Source organism: Hyaena hyaena, unplaced genomic scaffold (genome assembly GCF_003009895.1).
Source record: "Hyaena hyaena isolate Hyena2069 unplaced genomic scaffold, ASM300989v1 scaffold_235, whole genome shotgun sequence".
NCBI classification, from domain to species: domain Eukaryota; kingdom Metazoa; phylum Chordata; class Mammalia; order Carnivora; family Hyaenidae; genus Hyaena; species Hyaena hyaena.
In genome coordinates, this window is record NW_024080867.1 from 1,581,216 (window position 1) to 1,602,039 (window position 20,824).

At 61.9% G+C, this 20,824-nt stretch overlaps 3 protein-coding genes across 5 annotated transcripts; 2 read left to right on the forward strand and 1 right to left on the reverse strand.

The window, feature by feature from the left end:
- Positions 1-6: 6 nt before the first annotated feature.
- FIZ1 (FLT3 interacting zinc finger 1) lies at positions 7-5,079 on the reverse strand. Of its 2 annotated transcripts, none has more exons than XM_039244030.1 (3): positions 5,034-5,079; positions 3,205-3,556; positions 7-2,261 (listed from the first exon to the last, which is right to left on the reverse strand). In XM_039244030.1, the coding sequence occupies exons 2-3, from the start codon at positions 3,514-3,516 to the stop codon at positions 1,095-1,097; spliced, it is 1,479 nt and encodes a 492-aa protein (XP_039099961.1). In that variant the 5' UTR covers positions 3,517-3,556; positions 5,034-5,079; the 3' UTR covers positions 7-1,094. The 2 variants fall into 2 exon arrangements, with proteins under 2 accessions (XP_039099961.1, XP_039099960.1); XM_039244029.1 differs by lacking the exon at positions 5,034-5,079 and adding an exon at positions 4,144-4,551.
- A 134-nt stretch (positions 5,080-5,213) lies between these two features.
- ZNF524 (zinc finger protein 524) lies at positions 5,214-8,575 on the forward strand. Of its 2 annotated transcripts, none has more exons than XM_039244070.1 (2): positions 5,214-5,240; positions 7,514-8,575. In XM_039244070.1, the coding sequence occupies exons 1-2, from the start codon at positions 5,226-5,228 to the stop codon at positions 8,342-8,344; spliced, it is 846 nt and encodes a 281-aa protein (XP_039100001.1). In that variant the 5' UTR covers positions 5,214-5,225; the 3' UTR covers positions 8,345-8,575. The 2 variants fall into 2 exon arrangements, with proteins under 2 accessions (XP_039100001.1, XP_039100002.1); XM_039244071.1 differs by lacking the exon at positions 5,214-5,240 and adding an exon at positions 5,857-5,926.
- A 1,203-nt stretch (positions 8,576-9,778) lies between these two features.
- Positions 9,779-20,739, forward strand: ZNF865 (zinc finger protein 865). Its single transcript, XM_039244219.1, has 2 exons — positions 9,779-9,950; positions 15,851-20,739. The coding sequence occupies exon 2, from the start codon at positions 15,878-15,880 to the stop codon at positions 19,052-19,054; it is 3,177 nt and encodes a 1,058-aa protein (XP_039100150.1). The 5' UTR covers positions 9,779-9,950; positions 15,851-15,877; the 3' UTR covers positions 19,055-20,739.
- The last annotated feature ends 85 nt before the right edge of the window (positions 20,740-20,824 follow it).

The following is a 20,824-nucleotide window of genomic DNA, read 5'->3' on the forward strand; positions in this document are numbered from 1 at the left end:
CAGCAGTGACTGACAGGACGAGGTTTATTGGGGTCCTGGAGACATTAGGGAGCAGGTGAGGGGGCAAGGTCGAGGCTCACAGGGGGAACCCCCTAGCCAAACCCCCTTCCCCTTAGGGGTTGAGGGGAACACAGAGACAGACAAACCAACAGAGACGGGAAGACGGACAGGTGCTACAGCAGAGTAAGAGGAAAACCCCAGTGTCACCACCTCCCATTCAGATGGGTCACAGGATGGGGAATGAAGTGGACTGGCCCACACTCCAGGGCGAGGGAGGAGTGTCTGCTGTATTCACCTAAGGAGGGTGGGGGGCGGGCCACGGTCTGGACCAGCCCATTCCAGTGGACAGGGGTGTGTATCTGATTCAGTTCATCCTACTAGGCAGGGGGGATTTCAAACCAGCCTATTCTAGTGGTTGGGGTGGGGAAGATCATTAGGGTTGATCCATTCTGCAGTAGGGGCAGGAGACCTAATTGGGGAGGGGGGTGAGGGCAGGGGACATCTACCCTGGTCCTCTTTCAGCATCAGGAATGAAATGGGGTGGGAGCGGGGGAAGGCAGATTCCGGCTATATCCGTTTTGGGGGGGGGCACCACTTGACTGGTGGGTAGCATTTGGAGGGGATCTAGGGAAATTCTGGGACGTGATCCCCCCCACATTCTCCAGATCAAGGTCGTTGGGAATGATGGCTCTCAGGGAGGGGGGCAGCCTTCCCTTGGAGGGAAGGGTGCCCATCTTTCATTATTAGGGCCCTCAAAAAAAAAGACGAGAAGTACTTGTGGCGACCCATTTCTCATTGCTAGGTCCCCACAGCTTGGAGGCTGCCTATTGATTTGGGGATGCCCAGCACGTATTCCGGGGGCCTCAAGCTCAGGGGTCTCTTCTTGGACCCCGGACCCCAGAGCTGAGGAATCTCTCCGTGTATTCGCTGCCCTCCAGCTCAGGGCCCTGTGTGGGCGTCTGGTGGCCCCGTCTCTCCAGCCAGGGTCCCCTCGCTGCGGGGCCCGTGGACCTGGATCCGGACCCGGCCAGGGCCCCGAGTCCAGCCCCCCTCCCCGGGGAGGGGCGGCCCGGCGGAGGCGCGGCCTGGCGGTGTCAGTCCATGCCCCGGTGCAGCTTCAGGTGCCGAGAGAGGTTGCTGAGCGTGATGAAGCCCTTGCCGCAGATGTGGCAGGGGAAGGGCCGCTCGGTGCCGTGCAGCAGCCGGTGGCGCTTGAGGTAGCACTCGTGGCGGAAGAACTTGCCGCACTCGAGGCACGGGAACGGCTTCTCGCCCGTGTGCACCAGCACGTGCCGCTCCAGGTCGCGCGGCGAGCGGAACAGCTTCTCGCACTCGGAGCAGCCGAAGATCTTCTTGCCCCGGCCCGAGCCGGACGCGGCCTCGCCGGACGCGGGCTCCCCCTCCGGGGCGGCGGGCGCCGCCTCGGCCGCGCCGCCCTCGCCGTGGCTGGCCCGCCGGTGCTCCTCCAGGGCGGCCAGCGCGGCGTACAGGGCGCCGCAGTGGCCGCAGCCGTAGGTGGCGGGGCCCGAGTGGGCCTCCAGGTGGCTGGCCAGCGCGGCGGCCGACGCGAAGAAGGTCCCGCAGTCGCACTGGTACAGCGTGTCTTCCGACGCCTCGGCCGCGGCCGCGGGCGCGGGGGCCTCGCCGGCGCCCTCGGGGAGCAGCCCGCGGAGCGCGGGCACGCCGCCCCCCGCGCGGCCCAGGAGCAGCGCGCCGTCCCAGGCCGGCCGGGCGCCGCCGCCGCCGCCGCCGCCCGGCCCCGCGGCCCAGGCCTGCGCGGGGGGCGCGCCCGCGCTCTGCAGGTCGTGCGTCAGCTTGTGCCGCTCGAGCAGCGCGGGGGCGTTGAAGTCGCGCTCGCAGCGCGGGCACTTGAACGGCTTCACATCCGTGTGCGCAGCCCAGTGCGCCGCCAGCTCGCGGCCCTGGTCGAAGCGCCGCGCGCAGGCGCCGCACGCGAACGGGGGCAGAGAGGCCGCGGCCGCGGCCGCCGCCTCCGCCAGCCCCCAGCCGCCCGGGCCCGCACCCGCCGCCTCCGGGCCGTCCCCGCCACCAGCCCCCGCACCCCCGCACGCCGAGCAGGGCCCCACGTTGCAGCAGACGGAGCAGGGCGCGCTCAGGGTGGGCAGGCCTGGGCCGGGCTGGAGCGGGGACGGGAGCACCCCGCGGTGCTGGCGCTTGAGGTGGCGGCCCAGGCTGGAGCGTGAGGAGAAGCGCAGCTCGCAGACCAGGCAGCAGTAGGGCTTCTCGCCAGTGTGGACGACCTGGGAGGGCGGGAGGGGGAGCGCAGCATCAGGGCCCGGGGTCCAGACCGCAGGGCAGATTGCTGCACTCTGGAACCTGGCCTCACCTAGCTTCCATCACCTCCCTCGCCTTCTGATTTGGGTCATGTTGGCATTCTTTCTGCCCTTTCCCTCGCAGGACCTTTGCACGTGCTGTTCCTTTAGGCTGGAGAATGCTTCCTCCCATTCTTCCGCACTAACTCTTACTCGTTTTCAACAAGCCCACGTAGGAGACTGGGGCTGACTGGGAGAATGCCTAGGTACTAGGGTTCTGAGCACTAACAAACCTGGGTTCAAATCCCAGCTCCGCCTTCTCCTCTCAGTGAACACGGGACAAGTAACATCATCTCTGCTTTTCTCCTGTGTAACATGGGCACCAGAAGATGTGCCATCTCACAGCGTCGTTGTGAGTATAAGATCAAATCATCACTAAGTACGCAATTCCTACAAAGTATGATTATTATTGATAAACTTTCCGACTTCCTCTAAGGTGGTGGATATTGGGAAGAGGTGGAGAGGTCTTTTATAATCCCCTGAGGTGGCGTTTCAAGGTAAATGTCCAACCTTCTAGAACAAGAACTGACCAACACAACTTTCTGCAGTGATGGAAATGTCGTGTGTCTTCACTGACGGCAGGGAATATGGCAGCCACCAGCGACACCTGGCTATTGAGCACTTGAAGTGTGGCCAGTGTACTGTGCAAGACTGTGCCTTACAGACATTGGCCCTTGTGGTTTGTTTAAAAGCCTGGAAGTACTAGAGACAGATTTTGAGCGTCCAGTCCTTTGGTTGATAGTGCCTGCCTACTGAACTGTAAAACTAAATGAGAAAGCACAGCGCTGTCCGCTGCCCAAAGCGGGGCCTGTGGCTGCCAGAGTGTGTCCAGCCCAGGGCGGCCAGCCTGAGCCCAGCCTGCGGGACTCACCTGGTGGTGCAGCAGGCCGGTGGAGTCTCGGAACCCTTTAGGGCAGGCAGAGCAGCGATAGGGCCGCTCGCCGGTGTGCGAACGCAGGTGGTTGGCCAGGTTGAAGCTGTGTTTGAAGCCCTTGCCACAGCGCGGACACGCGTGGGGTTTGAGTGCAGTGTGCCGGGCGAAGTGGCGCCGAAGGTCCGAGCGGTAGCGGAAGCTCTTGCCACACTCACTGCAGTGAAATGGGACCCGGGGAGCAGCAGCAGGAGGTGCAGGGGCGGGGGCCGGGGCGGGGGCCGGGGGCACTGGCAGCGGGGCATCATCCATGGTGGCGTGGTGCGAGGGCAGTGTCGAGTGGAGGCTCTCTCTGGAGCAGGGGAAGACACGGAGGGCAGGTGAAGCAGTCAGCTCCCCATCAGCCCTGTCCTATCAGGCTGCTTGGACTCAGGACCCACTATTTGTCCCCTGGGGACACTTCCGCTTCCCTCCGAGCTACACTCAACCTCCAAGCCACGACCACTCACCATTAAGCCTCTCCTCCTCTCTTACAAACCCTTCTCCCGCTCCTCCGCCAATCCTCCTAATTAGTTCCAGTGGCTAATACCCTCCCGAGGGCGTTTAAGCCTCTCCCCTTCTTGGACCCCATATTCCTCCCTAAGCCCCGCCCACTCTCACTCAGGTCCCACCCACTCCTCCTAAAGTCCCCACACCATTCCTGATGCCTCTCGGATTCTCTGACAAGTCCCTTCCCCACTGAATGTCCCTCCCAGTCTTCTTCGAGAGTGAAAGTCGTCTTCGGGAAAAGATTCACACTCCTAGTGAACGAGGGGGACAAAGATTTGGGGCCAAGTGCACTTGGTCGACCTTCCAGGGCTCCCAGGACTGGTCCTGGAACTTCTGAAGAAACCAACTGAGCCTGTCCATCTGCACAATGGGGATAACAGGGGTACCTACCTCATGAAGTGGAGGTGAGGAGCAAGCAAAACTGTGGCAGTGCGCACCGTGCCCTGACTCGGGCAGGGGCCCAGCAAAGGTTCAACAGGCAAGCTGTTCTTACTACTACCAGCTAAGTTCTTCTGAGATTCCTCCCTAAGTCCTACCATCTCTTCTCCGCTAAGGTGCGCCTCCAGGACGCCACACAGGTTGTCGTCTGCCCCTAGCCTGTAGGGGAGCCCCATCCTTTGCAAGACCCTCCACTCAGCCTTCCCCAGGGAGCCCCTTCCCAGCCTTCCAACTCACTGCACTTACGTCTTGAAGACTTGTTATTCCCACTAAGACTAGACAAAATCCCGTTGCCTCACTGCGCCCACTCCTGCACAAACTACTCCCCTTCCACTCTAAGCTCTGTCCACCTGAGCCCCATTCCCCTACTCACCCCAGGTAAGTCCCTTCCACCCTTCATCCTGGGGCCCCCTAGCACCTTCGGCCACGCCCCCTACCAAGCCCCACCCATCGCTAAGACCCTCCCATTTCTACCCACAGTCCCGTTCCCTCCACTAAGCCCAGCCCATTTCCACTATAAGCCACGCCCTCCCTGGAAGCTCCTCCCCGCAGTTGCTCCGCCCCTGTCGCCACTAAACCCCGCCTCCTCCCCACCCAGTGGCCTGCAGGGCTGGCCCCCCCTCCCCTGTCGGCTCTGGGACCGAGGCCCTGAGTACCGGCCTTTTGTACCCCTCCCCCCTGTCCCTAAAAGGTGCGGCCCGGGAAGCCCGGGGTGGGAGCAGGTCAGGCGGGACCCGCAGCCGGGCGAGTCCACCTCGCTCGCACGGAGCGGGTGTTTCGGAGCCCTGGGGCGGCCCCAGGAGGCCGGGAAAGTCAGTCGGCTTTTCTCTTTAATTACTTACACCTCCCTCTGGGCGCCGACATTTTGGGCAGCGGGGGCAGCGTCACTTCCACCCGGGGGCCCCTCGACTTCCGCCTCGTCTCCCTGCTCCCCCGCACTCCTTTCTCCCGCCCCCTTGGTTCCCCCTCCCCACCGCCCGCCCTTATCCCTGTTTCCCGTCCCTTCCCCATCACTGGAAGTTGGAGAAGCCGGGATGGCGCCATCTTTGGTGAGGGCAGAAAGGGGGTGGAGCCTAGGGTGACGCCGGGCGCCATGCAGATTGAGGGCAACAGGCTCCCGGAGAGGCGTCCTGCCCCCCGTGCCTGCGCCGGAGGCAGTTAACGTAGATGAGGCCGATTTGGCTCCCTTTTCGCAGCCTCAGACTCCTCCTGTGCAGGACGTAGCTCTGCATTAGGAGAAAAAAAAAAGTTCGGCGACTGTGGTAGAGTTAGGAGGCAAGAGCAGTTTCCATCTTGTTGTCCGCCCTCCAGGGGGCTTTGAAGCCTATCGGTCGCCATGTTAATTACGGGAACAAGCGCCATTTTCCCGGTCCTAATCGTTGTGGTACCTGCCTTTGATTGGGTCACCCTGCTGGGCATTTTGTGGGAGGAAAGGCATTTCTCTGTGGCCCAAAATATGTTGGTGGGGTTATTTCCCGCTCGGGGCCAGCGACGGCGACTGGCGCGCAGGCGCGTTTTGCCTGCGAAGACTTGACCGGTCCTTAGGACCCAGCGCGTCTTCTTTGTTCCCCGCGGGCGCGAGCCCGACTGAGAGGGAGTGGGGGAGGGAGGGGGCGGGGCCATCCCCAAGCGCGCCGCCGAGGGGCAGGGCCCCTTGGCCCCCGCCCCTTCCCACGCGCCGGCCCCGTCGCCCCCGCGCGCGCACACTCGCGAGCCCAGGCGACATGCAAATGAGGTACCCGAGAGGCGGGGGTCCGGGCGGGGAGAGGGGAGCGGAGGGAGGGGAGGCTCGGGGCCGCGCGCTCCTGGAGCGCGCCCCCACACCTGCTTCTGCGCCCGCGCCCGCCGCAGCGCGCGCGCCGACCTCGCGCCCCGCGGAGTCGGCCCGGGCGCGCGCGCGCAGACCCCCTTCCTGGCGGCCCTCGCCGTCCGCGGCCCGAGCGCCGCTCATTGGCCGCCGCCCCCGCAGGGCCCGCCCCGCGCGCTCGGGCCGGCGGGCGCGCGCCCGCAAGGGGGTGGCGGAGGGGCAAGGGGCGAGGGCACTGTTCCAGAGACCCCGGTTCTAGTCCGGGCCTTCGCATCGGAGCGAACCGTGTGATCGTGGAAAAGTGGTGGCCCCTCTTTGGCCTTCAGTGTCTGTGCCTGTTCCGGTGGCACCTGCAGCCCTGGCTATTAACTGCACCTCTTCCTTCGTCACCCTCTCCTTTATTACACCCTAGTCCCGTGGTCCAGGCTCTGTCGATGGAGGTCATGGTGGGGATGATAGTGTACTGATGATACTTACTGTTACCAACCGGCAACCTGCCATAGCCATTTTACAGAGGTGGGACCTGGGGCCAGAGAAGCAAAGTCACTTGTTAATTAGAGGCAGAGCTGGAGTCTAACCCAGGTGTAAGGGACTCTATGGTGTCCCCTTGTCTCCTTGGGTCCATTTCTTCTCACTCCCTGCGCCTTTGCGGTCCTGGAGACCTAGTTCGAGTCCTGATCCTGCTACTTGCTGGCAGAGAGGGCTTGGGCAACTGACTTGGCTTTCCTGTGCCTCTGTTTCCCCAGCTGCAAAATGGGGATGATGTACCGTTATTCAGAAGGTTGCTGAGAGGCTTAGCCAACACCATGGGCTGATATCTCCCAGGCGCTTCTGTGCACTGAGCACTTCATGCGTATTACCTTCATGCCATGTCTGTGCGAATAAGAGGAAGTATTCGTCCTATTTTGCAAAAATTTTAACAGAAGCTCAGATAAATGATTTCCTCAGACCACACGGAGAGTGAATGACAGACTCAGGAGTTGAACCCAGACCCTCTGACTCAGGAGCCTTAGCAGTTCCCATATATTTCTTCACCCACGACTTGGGGCCAAACATCACCTGGGACCACCAGTCTGGGTCTTCTCCCGGTCCTGAACTCCCACGCTCCTCCCACTTTGCCAGACAGAAGCGGGACAAAACATTTCTGGGTCTTCATGGTTCAGGTTTGATGGGCTCTTTGTTTTGAGGATCAAAATACTGGCTCTACCCTTAGTTGGACTCTATACTATCCTCCCGTGAGGATTTTCCTTTATTTTGGTTCATAATGACTCCACTTCTAGGAAGAGGGGTGAGGGAGGCTTAGGAGACACCTGTGTGGCTCAAGGTAGTGTCTGCTTACCAAATGGTACAGAGTTATCTTGCTATTTTACCCACCAGTGTGGCCGTTAACTGTCCAGGTGAATGTTGACCATGCCCTGGTCGAGAGACCCAAACCAAGGGATGGGCGAGGTGTTGGGGGACAAGGGATACTCCAGACTCTCCCTGCACTGACGGCTGCCCCCTCTCTCCTCTTAGCCCGGCTCCAGTGCCCAGACCCAAGCCCCCCACTGCTCAATGGACACCCCCAGCCCAGACCCGTTGCCTTCGCCTTTGCCCGGGGAGGAAGAGAAACCTCTGGCCTTATCTCCTCCTGTTCCCCGGGGCCGCCGAGGCCGGCGCCCTGGGGGGGCCACCTCCTCGAATCGGACGCTCAAGGCTGCCCTCCCTCGCAAGCGGGGCCGCCCCCCCAAGTCAGGGCAGGAGCCCCCGCTGGCACAGGGGGTGACAGCCCCTGTGGGCAGCGGTGGTGGCAGCGACCTCCTGTTGATCGATGATCAGGGTGTGCCCTATACAGTCTCTGAGGGGTCAGCGGCTGGTTTGCCGGAGGGCTCGGGCCCCAGGAAGGCCCCGCACTTCTGCCCGGTGTGCCTGCGGGCCTTCCCCTACCTCTCCGACCTGGAACGCCACAGCATCTCGCACTCAGAGCTGAAGCCGCACGAGTGCAAGGATTGCGGCAAGACCTTCAAGCGGTCCAGCCACCTGCGGCGGCACTGCAACATCCATGCCGGCCTGCGGCCCTTCCGCTGCCCACTCTGTCCTCGTCGCTTCCGCGAGGCGGGTGAGCTGGCCCACCACCACCGTGTCCACTCCGGGGAGCGCCCCTACCAGTGCCCTGTCTGCCGGCTGCGCTTCACGGAGGCCAACACGCTCCGGCGCCATGCCAAACGCAAGCACCCCGAGGCCATGGGGGCACCCCTGTGTCCCCCGGACCCAGGGCCCGAACCACCGTGGGACGACGAGGGCATTCCGGCTACGGCAGGGGACGAGGAGGGGGTGGAGGAGCCGGAGGGCAAAGAGCTGGCTTGACCCACACCCCGGGCCACCTGTCCCCGGGTCAGGTTTAGAGCTGGGAGGTCAGCTGCTGCTGAGCCTGGGCAGGAAAGCTGGGACACCCTCTCACCTGGTGGTCTTCCCGTTGTGGGAGGGGGTTGAGGGTGAGGACCTAAACCCCCGGGTCCTGCTGCCTTCCGCCACCCTCCCCCGGACTGACAGGACCCTGGAGGCAGGGGCCTTGGAAATAAATATCTGCCTACTGGCTTCCTGTGTGTATTCAGTGATGGTACCAGGGCTGGCCCTCCCTTTGTCGCTATGCCACCATGATGGGAGAGCATCGAATTTGGGAGAACCCCATGTCATGTGCCTTGTTAGCTTGCCGCTGCGGGCTGGCTCGGAGAAAGCCTTTGCCGCCTCTCCCAGCTCCAGCCGACCCCCAAGTGCTCCCTGTAAACATCCAGTCTAAGTAAAACATTGAGCCTCCGTGCAAACGTGATCGAGGTCCCTATCCCCCATCCCAGCCAGATTCTTGGAAATTCTGCCCCCGCTACTTTGCCCCATCATTTTGTCCTGACACCGTAAGGGAAGACTGACTGGAGGGTTTGAGCAGAACGGACGACCTTGGTAAGGCTTAGGTAGGGAAGAGGCGTGGCCGGGGGGCAGGGCTAGGGAGACGGGGCGGGGCGGGGACGAGGGGGAGGCTGGCGAGCGTTGTGGGCAGGGCTTAGGGGCAGGGGTTGAGAAGTGGGGTGGGGCTTGACTGGGTTCAGGGGTGGCAGGCAGAAAGTGGGAGCGTTTTAGAGGCAATGAATAGGGTTTATCTGAGAAGAGATGTTTCAAGAGGGAACTGCAGAGCAAGCTGTCAGGACAGGCGGGACGTAACTGTGAAGAGAAGATGCTGGAGGGGGGCATGAGTGTCATTCAGGCACAGCGAAGAGAAGTGGGTACCTGAGAGAGGAGTAAGGAAGGGAAGTCCCTGAGATGGAGGGCGCCTAGTAGGAAGGGGCTAAGCTAACGCAGGGGGCTTGGAGCAGCCTAACGACCTCTGGGGGAGACTGCTTAGAAGAAAGGGTCGGGGCTGTGGGCGGGACTGAGGGGGGATAGGTAGAGTTCTTGGGCTCTTGGATGTGGGGAAGAACAGGAGAAACATCGTGCGTGCTGGGGCGAGGAGGCTGGATTTTAAGACGCTGGGCGGAGCTTAAATAATTAAGCTACAAAATGGGCGTGATTCAGAATGGGGGCGGGGCTTACATCCCAGATTTACGCGAGGGGCGTGGCTTGACCGGATGTCCGGGGCGTGTGGGCTGTGCCCTAGGACGCGGGGGCTCAGGGCGCAGGCGCACGTTGCTTAGCTAGGCTACCGGAAGCGGCCTGGGCTTTCCCTGTCCGCGTCCCCGAGCCAGTGCGCAGGCGCACTTCCCATTCCCGTTCGCCGCCGCCGCCTCCTCTTTCCGCTCCTCCACGCCGGCGCCTCGGAGACGGGCGCGACTTCCGCTTCCGGGCGGGCGGGCAGGCGGGCGGCGCGGGGCTGCCGGGGAGGGGGAGGGGGCGGCACTTCCGGTCGGGCCCTCGGGTCTCCCCGGAGCGGCGGCGCCTCCTCCGCCTCCTCGGCCTCCTCCCGGCGGAGACCCCTGCGCCGGTGAGTGACGGGCGCGTGGCCCGGGGGCCCGGGGGCAACGGGGGCGGGGGGTCCCGCCCTGGCCCGCTCTGGTCCCCAGAACGTTCCCGTCAGTGACTCTCCCGCCGAGCCCTCGCCAGGGGTCCCCCCAGTCTCTGCTCCCTCATAAGACCCCTCCAGACATCTGCCCCATTAACGCCCCCGTGCAGGACGGCTGCCAAAGCGTCCTTATTTGTGGCGATCCCTTAAACTGCTGCCAGGGCCCCCGTGAAGGCTTTCTCATAGGATCGCTTCTGCATAACCCCCCGTCATTGCTTCCTCCAGGACAGTCCCCCAAATGCCACCAGCGCTGCCCTCCTTCATGGAGGGCAGCTGTCCGGGAACCCTCCATTAGTATTCCCTATAGGCTGCCTTCAAAGAGTGTTGCATTAGTGCTTCGCTGCAGAACTGCCCCTCTTATCTCTGTCCACACACGAGAGCCCCCAAAGCTCCTGCATCCCCCCCCCACCTCCTCTTGTGTAAAAATACTTTCCATTCTGTTCTGCAGCGGAGAATTCCTTCTCTTTTCCTTCTGCCCCACCCCCCCACCCCGCACCGTAGTGAGAATACCCCTTTTAACTCTCACCCCCCACCGACCCCCCTACCCCCCATAGAACAGCTAGCTCCCTCTAGAGTTTTGCTCTCACACCCACATCCTCTCCCCATTCAGGTGGAAACACCTGCCTTTTCAGCTCCAGGCTCTAATGAAACACTTCGGCCGCCCCTCTCTCCCCTCCCCAGGCTGGGTCAGCTCCTGTCCCCAGTCCTCCCACAGACCAGTGCCCCACAGTGAGGCTCGCCCTCTCAGACCACCTCTTTCCCTGGTGTTAACACCTGCCACTTCACACCCAGCTCCATGTCATCCTCCTGGACAACCAAGAGAAGACCCCCCAGCTTTACCATGGCCTGACCTCTTTCCCCTAGGCATGTGTTCGTTCATTCGTTCATTCATTCATTCACTGTTCTACGTACAGGGCATACAGTGGTGAAGGAGAGAGATACACAGGGTCTTTCATTTTGTGGGTTTTACAGTCTAGTTGAGGAGAGAGTTCAAACACAAGTGAACAAATGAGATAAATGCTGTTTTCTGGGTTCTCCCAGAGCCCGATGGGCTACCTCAGAGGTGAAACCTGAATTAGCAGAGGTAATTTAGCCATGTAGAGATCTGGGTGGACAGCCTCAGGCAGAGAGAACAGCAAGCGCAAAGGTCCTGAGGTGGCCATGATCATGGTGAGTGGAGGAGCATCAGGGGAGGCCAGTGAGGTTGGAGCAGAGGAATTGAAGAGAACAAGAGGGTTTGATGTCATAGCGCTTGGGGGGTAAGGGCACTGTGATCAGTTTTCTGGCCTTTGTCAGCTCTCCCAGGCCCAAACTGTTCTTCCTTTGTTCATTCATTCATTTGTTCAACACGTGTTTGATGAGGACCTGTTACACACGGGGGCTGCAGCAGAGAACAAAATAGACAAACAGCCCTGCCCTTGTGGGATGCATATGCTAGCTGATGGGAAAACAAAACGCGTGTGTGGATAAAATGCAGCAGGATCAGGGGATAGTTACAGGGGAGGGTGGCAAGAAGGCCTCTTTCAAAAGATTCCCAAAAAGCTACACACACACACACACACACACTGTGACCTTGTTCCCCCTGGACAACTGTGGCCAACGGGGGCCTGCTCTTACCAGCTCCCCCCAAGACTGGGACAGTTACGAGGGTGACTCCTGGATTCCGCTAGCGTTCCTATCTCTGAGCAAACTGCTCCCTCTTTTCCGAGCCTCATTCATCCACTTATTTCACAAATGTTTTTGGAGACAGGCATTGTTCTAGGTCCTGGGGTAGAACAGTGAGCAAAACAGATAAAAGTCGTTGCCTGTACGGCGCCTGCCTTCTGGAGTGCGGGGGGTGGGCAGCAACAAGACAAGCAGAGTATGTGGTTTATCAGGTGATGCTCACAGGTAAGGACGGAAACGAAGCAGGCTGGGAAGAGCCAGAATGCTGGTGTGGGTGACAGGTTACCGTGGCCATGGAGAGCCTCACTGAGGAGACAGCCTTTGCGCAGAGGTGTGAAAGAGGTGAGGGGGAGAGAGGTATATAGGTGGCAGTCAGAGGATTCCAGACAGAAGCAACAGCCAGTGCAAGGGCCCTGGGGTAGGAATGCTGGCACGTTGGAGGAGCAGCCAGGTGGCCATGGAGGCTATGTAGGTCATCATAGAGGCTTTAAGTGAGACGGGTGTCATTGCAGGGTTTGAACAGAGGAGGGACATGGTTTGGCCTTAGTCCCCCTGTCTATTAAATGAGAACGATAGTAATGCTTATCTGCTGAGTCTGTTATGAAGTTGGAGACAGACCACTTAAGGCGCTTAGTACAGTGCTTACTAGCATTCAGAAAATGCCGGTGGCTTGTTCTGGGGTCGGGTGTCAGGGAAGTGGGCGCGGCGAAGTGTATTTCTAGTAGAAGGCGGAGTGGGGGCCTTCCTTGGCTTTGGAGAGACAGCACTGGAAGACAGCATGCGTGGGGGGTAGCGGCATGCGTCCTGGAGCAGCTACCTGCCTCCTGTTCCTGGCTCTGCCACAGCCTGTCACCGGTATCACTTTAGGAGACGAATTCACCTCTCTGGCCCTCAGTCTCTTCCTCTGTGAAACAGAGTTAATAACGGTCACCATCTTCTTGAGTCAGTAGGAAGATCCGTTGAAGGATTTAGAAGAGCACTGGGCACGTAGAAAGCACTTCGCGTTACGCGTTATTGTTATTAACAGATTACAGGTTCATCCCACGTGGAACCTGTTGCCACAGAATGGCCCACAGGTCCTGGTATCAGAGGGACTTGGAATCCAATAGCTGCTTTCCCCTTGACTGGCTGTGTGACCTTGGGGAAATGACCTCCCCCTTCAGTTTTCCCACTTACAAAATGGGACCGATGACAGTACAGGACCATGATGAGACCTCGGGGATGCCACACCTCACACTGGTTGAACAATTAACAAACATGAGCTGTTATGATTACGAGTGCAGCTGCTGTCCCCTTGGGCAGGGCTGCCCCCATCATGCTTCTCTCCATAGGGCACGTCTCCCCATCGAAAGGCACCGAATTAAGGCTGGGATCCCCTGAAAGAGGAAATGCCTCTTATTTCCCAGTGGAAGTACCATGAGCCTGCTCTTCCATCCCCCAGTGCTCCTCTGTGCTCCTCACACATCTTCCCACTCGCCTCCTTACAACATCACCACCCTTGAATTCCTTCTTCTGGGGACCCTACCCCCCACCCCGTGTCAACTCCATCTCTGCTAAATGTCCCTCTCCCTCCCTCAGGGGGTTCTGGTCAGCTCCAGCGCAGCCTTGTTCCTTTGCTCATTCTACAAGCATTTAGCAGCACAAGCTATCAGTTTACCTCTGAGCCCTACTTTAGCTGCATCTTCTAAGTTTTGGTATGTTGTGTTTTCATGTTGATTCATCCGGGGTTCCTTATTCCTTGCGGTTTCTTGGTGGGCCCGCTGCTGATTTCAGAGGCTGCTGTTTAGGTCTCATACATCGGCAAATGCTTATCAAGCAACCACACTGTACCGGGTGCCGTGCTCGTTGCTGGGGGCACCGCAGCAAACGAGATGGGCCAGATCCTTACTCTGTTAGGTGGGGAGGCCAGACGCTAAACACACGGTCAAAGAAAGACACACAGCAGGTGTTGGCAGTGACAGTGATGAGAAAATGCAGCAAGACGAGGGTGAGGGGGATCAGGTGGGATAGAGAAGACCGCTGAGCAAGACCGGAAGCAGGCACAGGAGCGAGCCTTGAGGTCCGGGGAGCAGTCACCACATCACTGCTCCATCTGTTTAAGACAGTGACCCCCTTCCCCTTCCATATGCCCGCCAGCGTAAACTCCTCCCGTCACCTAGCGAACATCCCCCACGGTCCACCCCACCTTTGTCCACCTTAGGGAACAACCCTCCTAAGACAACCTGGCGGGAAACGGGGGGGGAGGCTGAGCCGCAGACTTGCTCTGTGACCTTGAGGAATTCACTTGACTTCTCTGTTTCTGTTTTGTCAAATGGGGATAATAGTTCCTATGTCACGGTCTTAGATTTGTGGGGATTGAGTCAATATGTGTAATGTGCTGGGGACACATTGGGCTTGTAAGAAATGCCCAGGGAACATTAACTGTTATTAACATGTGCCTGATGGAGGTAAGCCAGCGTGGTGGTTTCTTCCACACCTGCCTCCCCCTGCCACTCCTCTACCACGTGCTTCTCTCTGCCCACCCGCCCACTCTAGCCTGGTCTCCCGGGTTTGGGTTTCCCCCACAGGCTCCCACCACCACTGCGGCCATGCCTTTGTTCCTCCTGGAGAGCAGATTAACCAGAAGGGGTGTGAAGGGCATGGGATGTTGAGTCTCATCCAAGGACACCCAGAGCTAGAGGCTAAAAATATCGACCTCTTGGCGGAGGGAGTGGAGGAGACACTCACCTTTCACCTGTAGGGGGAGAGGCTGGGGGCAGATGGGCCTTGGCCTTGGTAGGCACCACTGACCTCTGTTGTGGGCACAGAGCCAGGCCCCCATGGGCCAGGAATTACAGGCAAGAAGCCTGCTACACCTCGGGCCCTTCTCCCACCGGCTTTCCGACTTGGTGGGGGTGTTTCCCCAGCCCCCTGGGTGGCGCAGGTTCAAGCATCGATTGTAGGAGCCGAGGTTCAGGTGGGGGCCGGGACTCAGACATGGACATCTGGCGTCTGGAACGAGAAGTGCCGTAAAGGAGGTGCCCAGAGACTGACTACTGTCACACAGGAGGCAGGGAAAGCCCCGCCAAGGGCGAGCACGGGGACCTGCACCCCTGTGCCTCTTCTGTCAGGGTCCCCCCGGTGTGTGATGTCCCTGAAGGTACACGTTTCCTTCCATGCCGGGGGGGCTCCCTAAATTCCCCCTGCAGCGTAGGGGCCATCGCCTCCTTGTAGAAATGGAGAAAGCCTGGCTCGGGAAGGAGAGGGAACTTGAACCCAGGTCTGCTCAGGTGCAGGGCCCGCCTGCTTCGTGCTGCATCAGGCTGCCTTCTCGGTGCCAGGCCTTCGGCTCTAACGTGTTTCTTCCAGGCAAACACCTACAGTAAAAGAACACGGCCCTTCCCGACACTGATTTCATTCTGGTTCTCTTGGTCTGCCCTGGATTTCTGTCTCTACTGCCAGTGCCGAGAACGGTATAGATGGAAGACCTTCCACTATGTGAGTGCTTGCAAAGTGCCAGGAAGCATCCACCCCAGGGCCTGACATGTACTTGCTTGTTGGATCCTCACATCGGCCCTGGGCAGGAGGGATGTGCTTTGTCACCTCTGTTTGTAGAGGAGGAAATCCAGGCACAAAGAGGTTCAGGAACTTGCCTGTGGTCCCCCAGCTAGAATGTGGTGGGGCGCAGATTCCCATCGGGCGCTTTAGCTTTAGAGTCCACCTTTTCTCATTATCATTTTAGAGGCAAAACCTGAGGGGATTGAGAACGGGGCTCTTCTGTGTGTGTGTGTGTGTGTGTGTGTGTGTTGGACATGGTGCCCACACCCAAGAGTTTGCAGGGGGACCCCGACCAGAGGCCAGGGGTGCTGGCAGAATTAGGTTGGGGGTGTGGCGCTGAGGGCCTGAATGCAGCCCTGGGGCGAGGGCCCGGGGGGATGGGGAGAGAGGATGTGGGAAGACCTCAGAAGCAACGGGAAAAATGGAAGGGATGGGGGGGCGGGAGGCAGGTGGACGTTGAGTAGGAGAGCGCGGCGCCCCAGAGCTGGGGTGGGGTCCCCCGCGCTGGGAGCTGGAGGTGCGGGGCCAGAGCGCAGGGCTGGGGGGACCGAGGCTGCGCGCGCACTGAGCCCGCGTGCGCGCCCGGCGCCGTCTCCTCAGCCGCGTCCTCTTCTCCGCAGGGTCCGCGGGCGCCCACGCCGCGCGAGATGGAGGCGAACGCGGCGGGCGGTGCCGCCGGGGGTGGTGGGGGCAGCGGCATAGGGGGCGAGGACGGGGTTCACTTCCAGAGCTACCCCTTCGACTTCCTGGAGTTCCTCAACCACCAGCGCTTCGAACCCATGGAGCTGTACGGGGAGCACGCGAAGGCGGTGGCCGCCCTGCCCTGCGCCCCCGGGCCGCCGCCCCAGCCGCCGCCCCAGCCGCCGCCGCCCCAGTACGACTACCCGCCCCAGGCGGCCTTCAAACCCAAGGCCGAGGCGCCGTCGTCGTCGTCGTCGTCGTCGTCGTCGTCGTCCTCCTCCTCCTCCTCCTCGTCCTCGACCTCGACCCAGGCCAAGAAGCCCGACCCGCCCCTGCCGCCCGCCTTCGGGCCGCCCCCGCCGCCCCTGTTTGATGCTGCCTTCCCTGCCCCGCAGTGGGGCATCGTCGACCTGTCCGGACACCAGCATCTTTTTGGGAACCTGAAACGCGGAGGGCCCACGTCCGCGCCGGGGGTGACGCCGGGGCTGGCCTCCCCCACCGGGACCCCGGGGCCGCTCCCCGCGCCCGCGCAGAACGCCCCGGGGCCCGCCGCGGGGGCGGCCTGCGACCCGGCCAAGGACGACAAGGGCTACTTCCGGAGGCTCAAGTACCTGATGGAGCGGCGCTTCCCCTGCGGCGTGTGCCAGAAGTCCTTCAAGCAGTCGTCGCACCTGGTGCAGCACATGCTGGTGCACTCGGGGGAGCGGCCCTACGAGTGCGGCGTCTGCGGCCGCACCTATAACCACGTGTCCAGCCTCATCCGCCACCGCCGCTGCCACAAGGACGCGCCGCCCGCCGCGGGGGGCCCGCCGCCGCCCGCCGCGCCCCTCCCGCCGCTGGGCCTGCCCGCGCCCGCGGCCGGCACGCCCCCCGCCGCCCCCGCGCCCGTGCCCTCCGGCCCGCCCGCCGCGGCCGCCAGCGTCGCCGAGGGCGCCGGGGCCCCGGCCGGCGTGGGCGTGCCCCCTCCGGCGGCGGGCGGCGGCGAGGGCCCGTTCGCCTGCCCGCTGTGCTGGAAGGTCTTCAAGAAGCCCAGCCACCTGCACCAGCACCAGATCATCCACACCGGCGAGAAGCCCTTCTCCTGCTCCGTGTGCAGCAAGAGCTTCAACCGCAGGGAGAGCCTCAAGCGGCACGTGAAGACGCACTCGGCCGACCTCCTGCGCCTGCCGTGCGGGGTCTGCGGGAAGGCCTTCCGCGACGCCGCCTACCTGCTCAAGCACCAGGCGGCCCACGCGGGCGCGGGCGCGGCGGGACCCCGGCCCGTGTACCCCTGCGACCTGTGTGGCAAGTCCTACTCGGCGCCCCAGAGCCTGCTCCGCCACAAGGCGGCGCACGCCCCACCCGCCGCCGCCGCCCCGGATGCGCCCAAGGACGCGGCGGCGGCGGCGGCGGCGGCGGCGGTCCCGCAGCCTCCGCCCGCCTTCCCCGCGGGACCCTACCTCCTGCCCCCGGACGCTCCGGCCACCGACAGCGAGAAGGCCGCGGCGGCCGCGGCGGCCGTGGTGTACGGCGCGGTGCCCGTCCCGCTGCTAGGGGCGCACCCGCTGCTGCTCGGCGGGGCCGGGACCAGCGCGGCCGGCGGCGCGGGCGCTGGCGTCCCCGGGAAGACCTTCTGCTGCGGGATCTGCGGCCGGGGTTTTGGGCGACGGGAGACTCTGAAGCGCCACGAGCGCATCCACACCGGTGAGAAGCCCCACCAGTGCCCGGTGTGCGGGAAGCGCTTCCGAGAGTCCTTCCACCTGAGCAAGCACCACGTGGTGCACACGCGCGAGCGGCCCTACAAGTGCGAGCTGTGCGGTAAGGTCTTCGGCTACCCGCAGAGCCTCACCCGCCACCGCCAGGTGCACCGGCTCCAGCTGCCCTGTGCCCTGGCCGGGGCCGCCGGCCTCCCGGCCACGCAGGGTGCGCCCGGGGCCTGTGGGCCGGGCGCCTCGGCCACCTCTGCGGGGGCCGCCGATGCCCTGAGCTACGCCTGCTCGGACTGCGGCGAGCACTTCCCGGATCTCTTCCATGTGATGAGCCACAAGGAGGCGCACATGGCAGAGAAGCCCTATGGCTGCGATGCCTGCGGCAAGACCTTCGGCTTCATCGAGAATCTCATGTGGCACAAGCTGGTCCACCAGGCTGCCCCTGAGCGCCTGCTCCCGCCCACGCCCGGGGGCCCCCAGCCCCCGGATGGCTCCAGCAGTGCCGACGCGGCCAGCGTGCTGGACAACGGGCTGGCGGGAGAGGTGGGGGCGGCCGTGGCGGCACTGGCAGGGGTGTCCGGGGGGGACGACGCCAGCGGGACGGCGGTGGCGGGGGGCGGCGGGGGTGCCAGCTCGGGCCCTGAGCGCTTCAGCTGCGCCACGTGTGGCCAGAGCTTCAAGCACTTCCTGGGCCTGGTGACTCACAAGTACGTGCACCTGGTGCGGCGGACCCTCGGCTGTGGCCTCTGCGGCCAGAGCTTCGCCGGTGCCTACGACCTGCTCCTGCACCGCCGCAGTCACCGGCAGAAGCGGGGCTTCCGCTGCCCGGTGTGCGGCAAGCGCTTCTGGGAGGCGGCCCTGCTGATGCGCCACCAGCGCTGCCACACGGAGCAGCGGCCCTACCGATGCGGCGTGTGTGGCCGAGGCTTCCTGCGCTCCTGGTACCTGCGGCAGCACCGCGTGGTGCACACGGGCGAGCGCGCCTTCAAGTGCGGCGTGTGCGCCAAGCGCTTTGCGCAGTCGTCCAGCCTGGCGGAGCACCGGCGGCTGCACGCCGTGGCCCGGCCCCAGCGCTGCGGCGCCTGCGGCAAGACCTTCCGCTACCGCTCCAACCTGCTGGAGCATCAGCGGCTGCACCTGGGCGAGCGCGCCTACCGCTGCGAGCACTGCGGCAAGGGCTTCTTCTACCTGAGCTCGGTGCTGCGCCACCAGCGCGCCCACGAGCCGCCGCGGCCCGAGCTCCGCTGCCCTGCCTGCCTCAAGGCTTTCAAGGACCCCGGCTACTTCCGTAAGCACCTGGCAGCGCACCAGGGCGGACGGCCTTTCCGCTGCTCCTCCTGTGGCGAGGGCTTCGCCAACACCTATGGCCTCAAGAAACACCGCCTGGTGCACAAAGCCGAGGGCCTCGGGGGTCCTGGGGCGGGGGCGGGCACCTTGGCGGGAAAGGATGCCTGACCAGGAGGGAGGTTCCCATCCGCCACTCCAATCAGATGTCCCCTCGTGCACCGCCCCTCCCTGCTCTCCCGTTGCTGATCAGACTCAACCCCTCCTCGCTGTTGGCCCCGCTACCCTTCAGAACTTCGGACAGACTAGCCTCCCTGAAGGCTCAGGCCGCACAAACTCCCGTCCCGGACGTTTCTGGCCCTCCCCTCATCCCGTCAGACACTGAACTTGACCCTCCGTCCAACTCCGTTTTGTAACTTTCATCAGCGCCCCCTCCCTCAGCAGCATTCTGTCCCCGAACGAGCTTTGGTGGAGGATGTGGGTCTGCACTGCACCCCCCCCCCCATTCCTTTGGGATCTGCCTGGAAACGAGTCTGAGTGGAGTTGGGAGGCCCACAGGGGGGACTGGGTGCTCTTTTGGATTGTGGGGGTGGGGGCGGGGTGGCAGACGCGGCTTGTACAGAGCGGAGAATAATAAATCGTATCAACAGGGCCGCCGGAGTCCTTTCTTGCATCCCAGGGAGAGGGGATTAAGTGCTGACGAGGTTGAGAACTTGTGTTTCCCAGGGATTTCGATTCCCCAGCACCCTCTGCCTCACCCTCCCGCTTTCTGCTTTGCTTCATCCAACTGGTAGTTACTGAGGATTTACCGCATCCAAGCTTGGGTCTGCACGTTGGGCAAAGGGAGATGAACAAACAAGACAGGTAAGTTTCTGTTCTTGGAAACTCACCGTGTGTCTGGACTCCTTCCCCTTCGAGATGTTATTGGCATTTGTTCACCTGACCAACATTTCCTGAAGCCGCCTGACTGCTGGGTCCTTCATTGGACCCCAGGGACACCTGAATTGGACATGCTCCTTGCCCTCGAGCGAGATGGAAGAGAACCCCTGTGTTCCAGCATCTCCAGACGCCTGTTTCTTACGAGCTCACCCATCGCACCCACCCGTCCAGGATAATTTGGGGGAGCTTCAAAAGCCCTTCCATGGCCCTCGTTTCCATTGTTGGGACAGTGAGCTGTGTGTCCTCTGTGTTTAGTTATCCCGTCTGTCAGAAGAGGAGGCAGAGGCCCTGGAGAAGAAAGAGGTTCCAAGGACTCCCAGCAAACCCATGGTAGAACGGGGACTGTAGGCCCAGGGCGCCTCAGTGCTGACACTGGAAGACAAAGCTGGTCCAGGGGGCACAGCCTCGGTGGGTTTGGTGTGGCCCACTCGAGGGCAGCAACCTAGTGTGGCCAACCTGTGGCAATGCGGAAGACCCAGCATGAGGGTCCTTGTGCCAGGGCCCCAGGGCTCAAAAGTCACAAGGACCCGGAGCCGCCCATAAAACGTCCATGGAATTATCCCCGAGGGCTGAGAGCATGGAGGAGTCACTTTATGAGATTGGGGGGCTAGCCAAGCTCCCTGGAGGAGAAAGCAATGCCTGAACAATAACAAGCCACAGAAGCTTGCCAGGTAAAGTGGGCACCAAGTTGTGGGTGGAGGGTTTAGTGCACCTCACTGAACCCACTGTTACAGAGAATGTCAGTGATGAGTATGGCTGGGAAGTTGGAGGTGTGGGAGGCTGGATCCTGAAGGGTTTGGAATTCAGAACAGTAGAGCTTGGATGATCTTGTAGGCCACAGGCCGGAAGCTGGCAGCTGCTGGACACAAGCCACTGACCTGCTTTGTTTAGCCCATGCATTAAAAAATTAATAAAATTTGACTTAGTTGCCGACATTTGAAAATCAAAGCACTTTGCATAATATGAACTAATGCAACTCCTGAGAAACTGGGGAGATCTAGC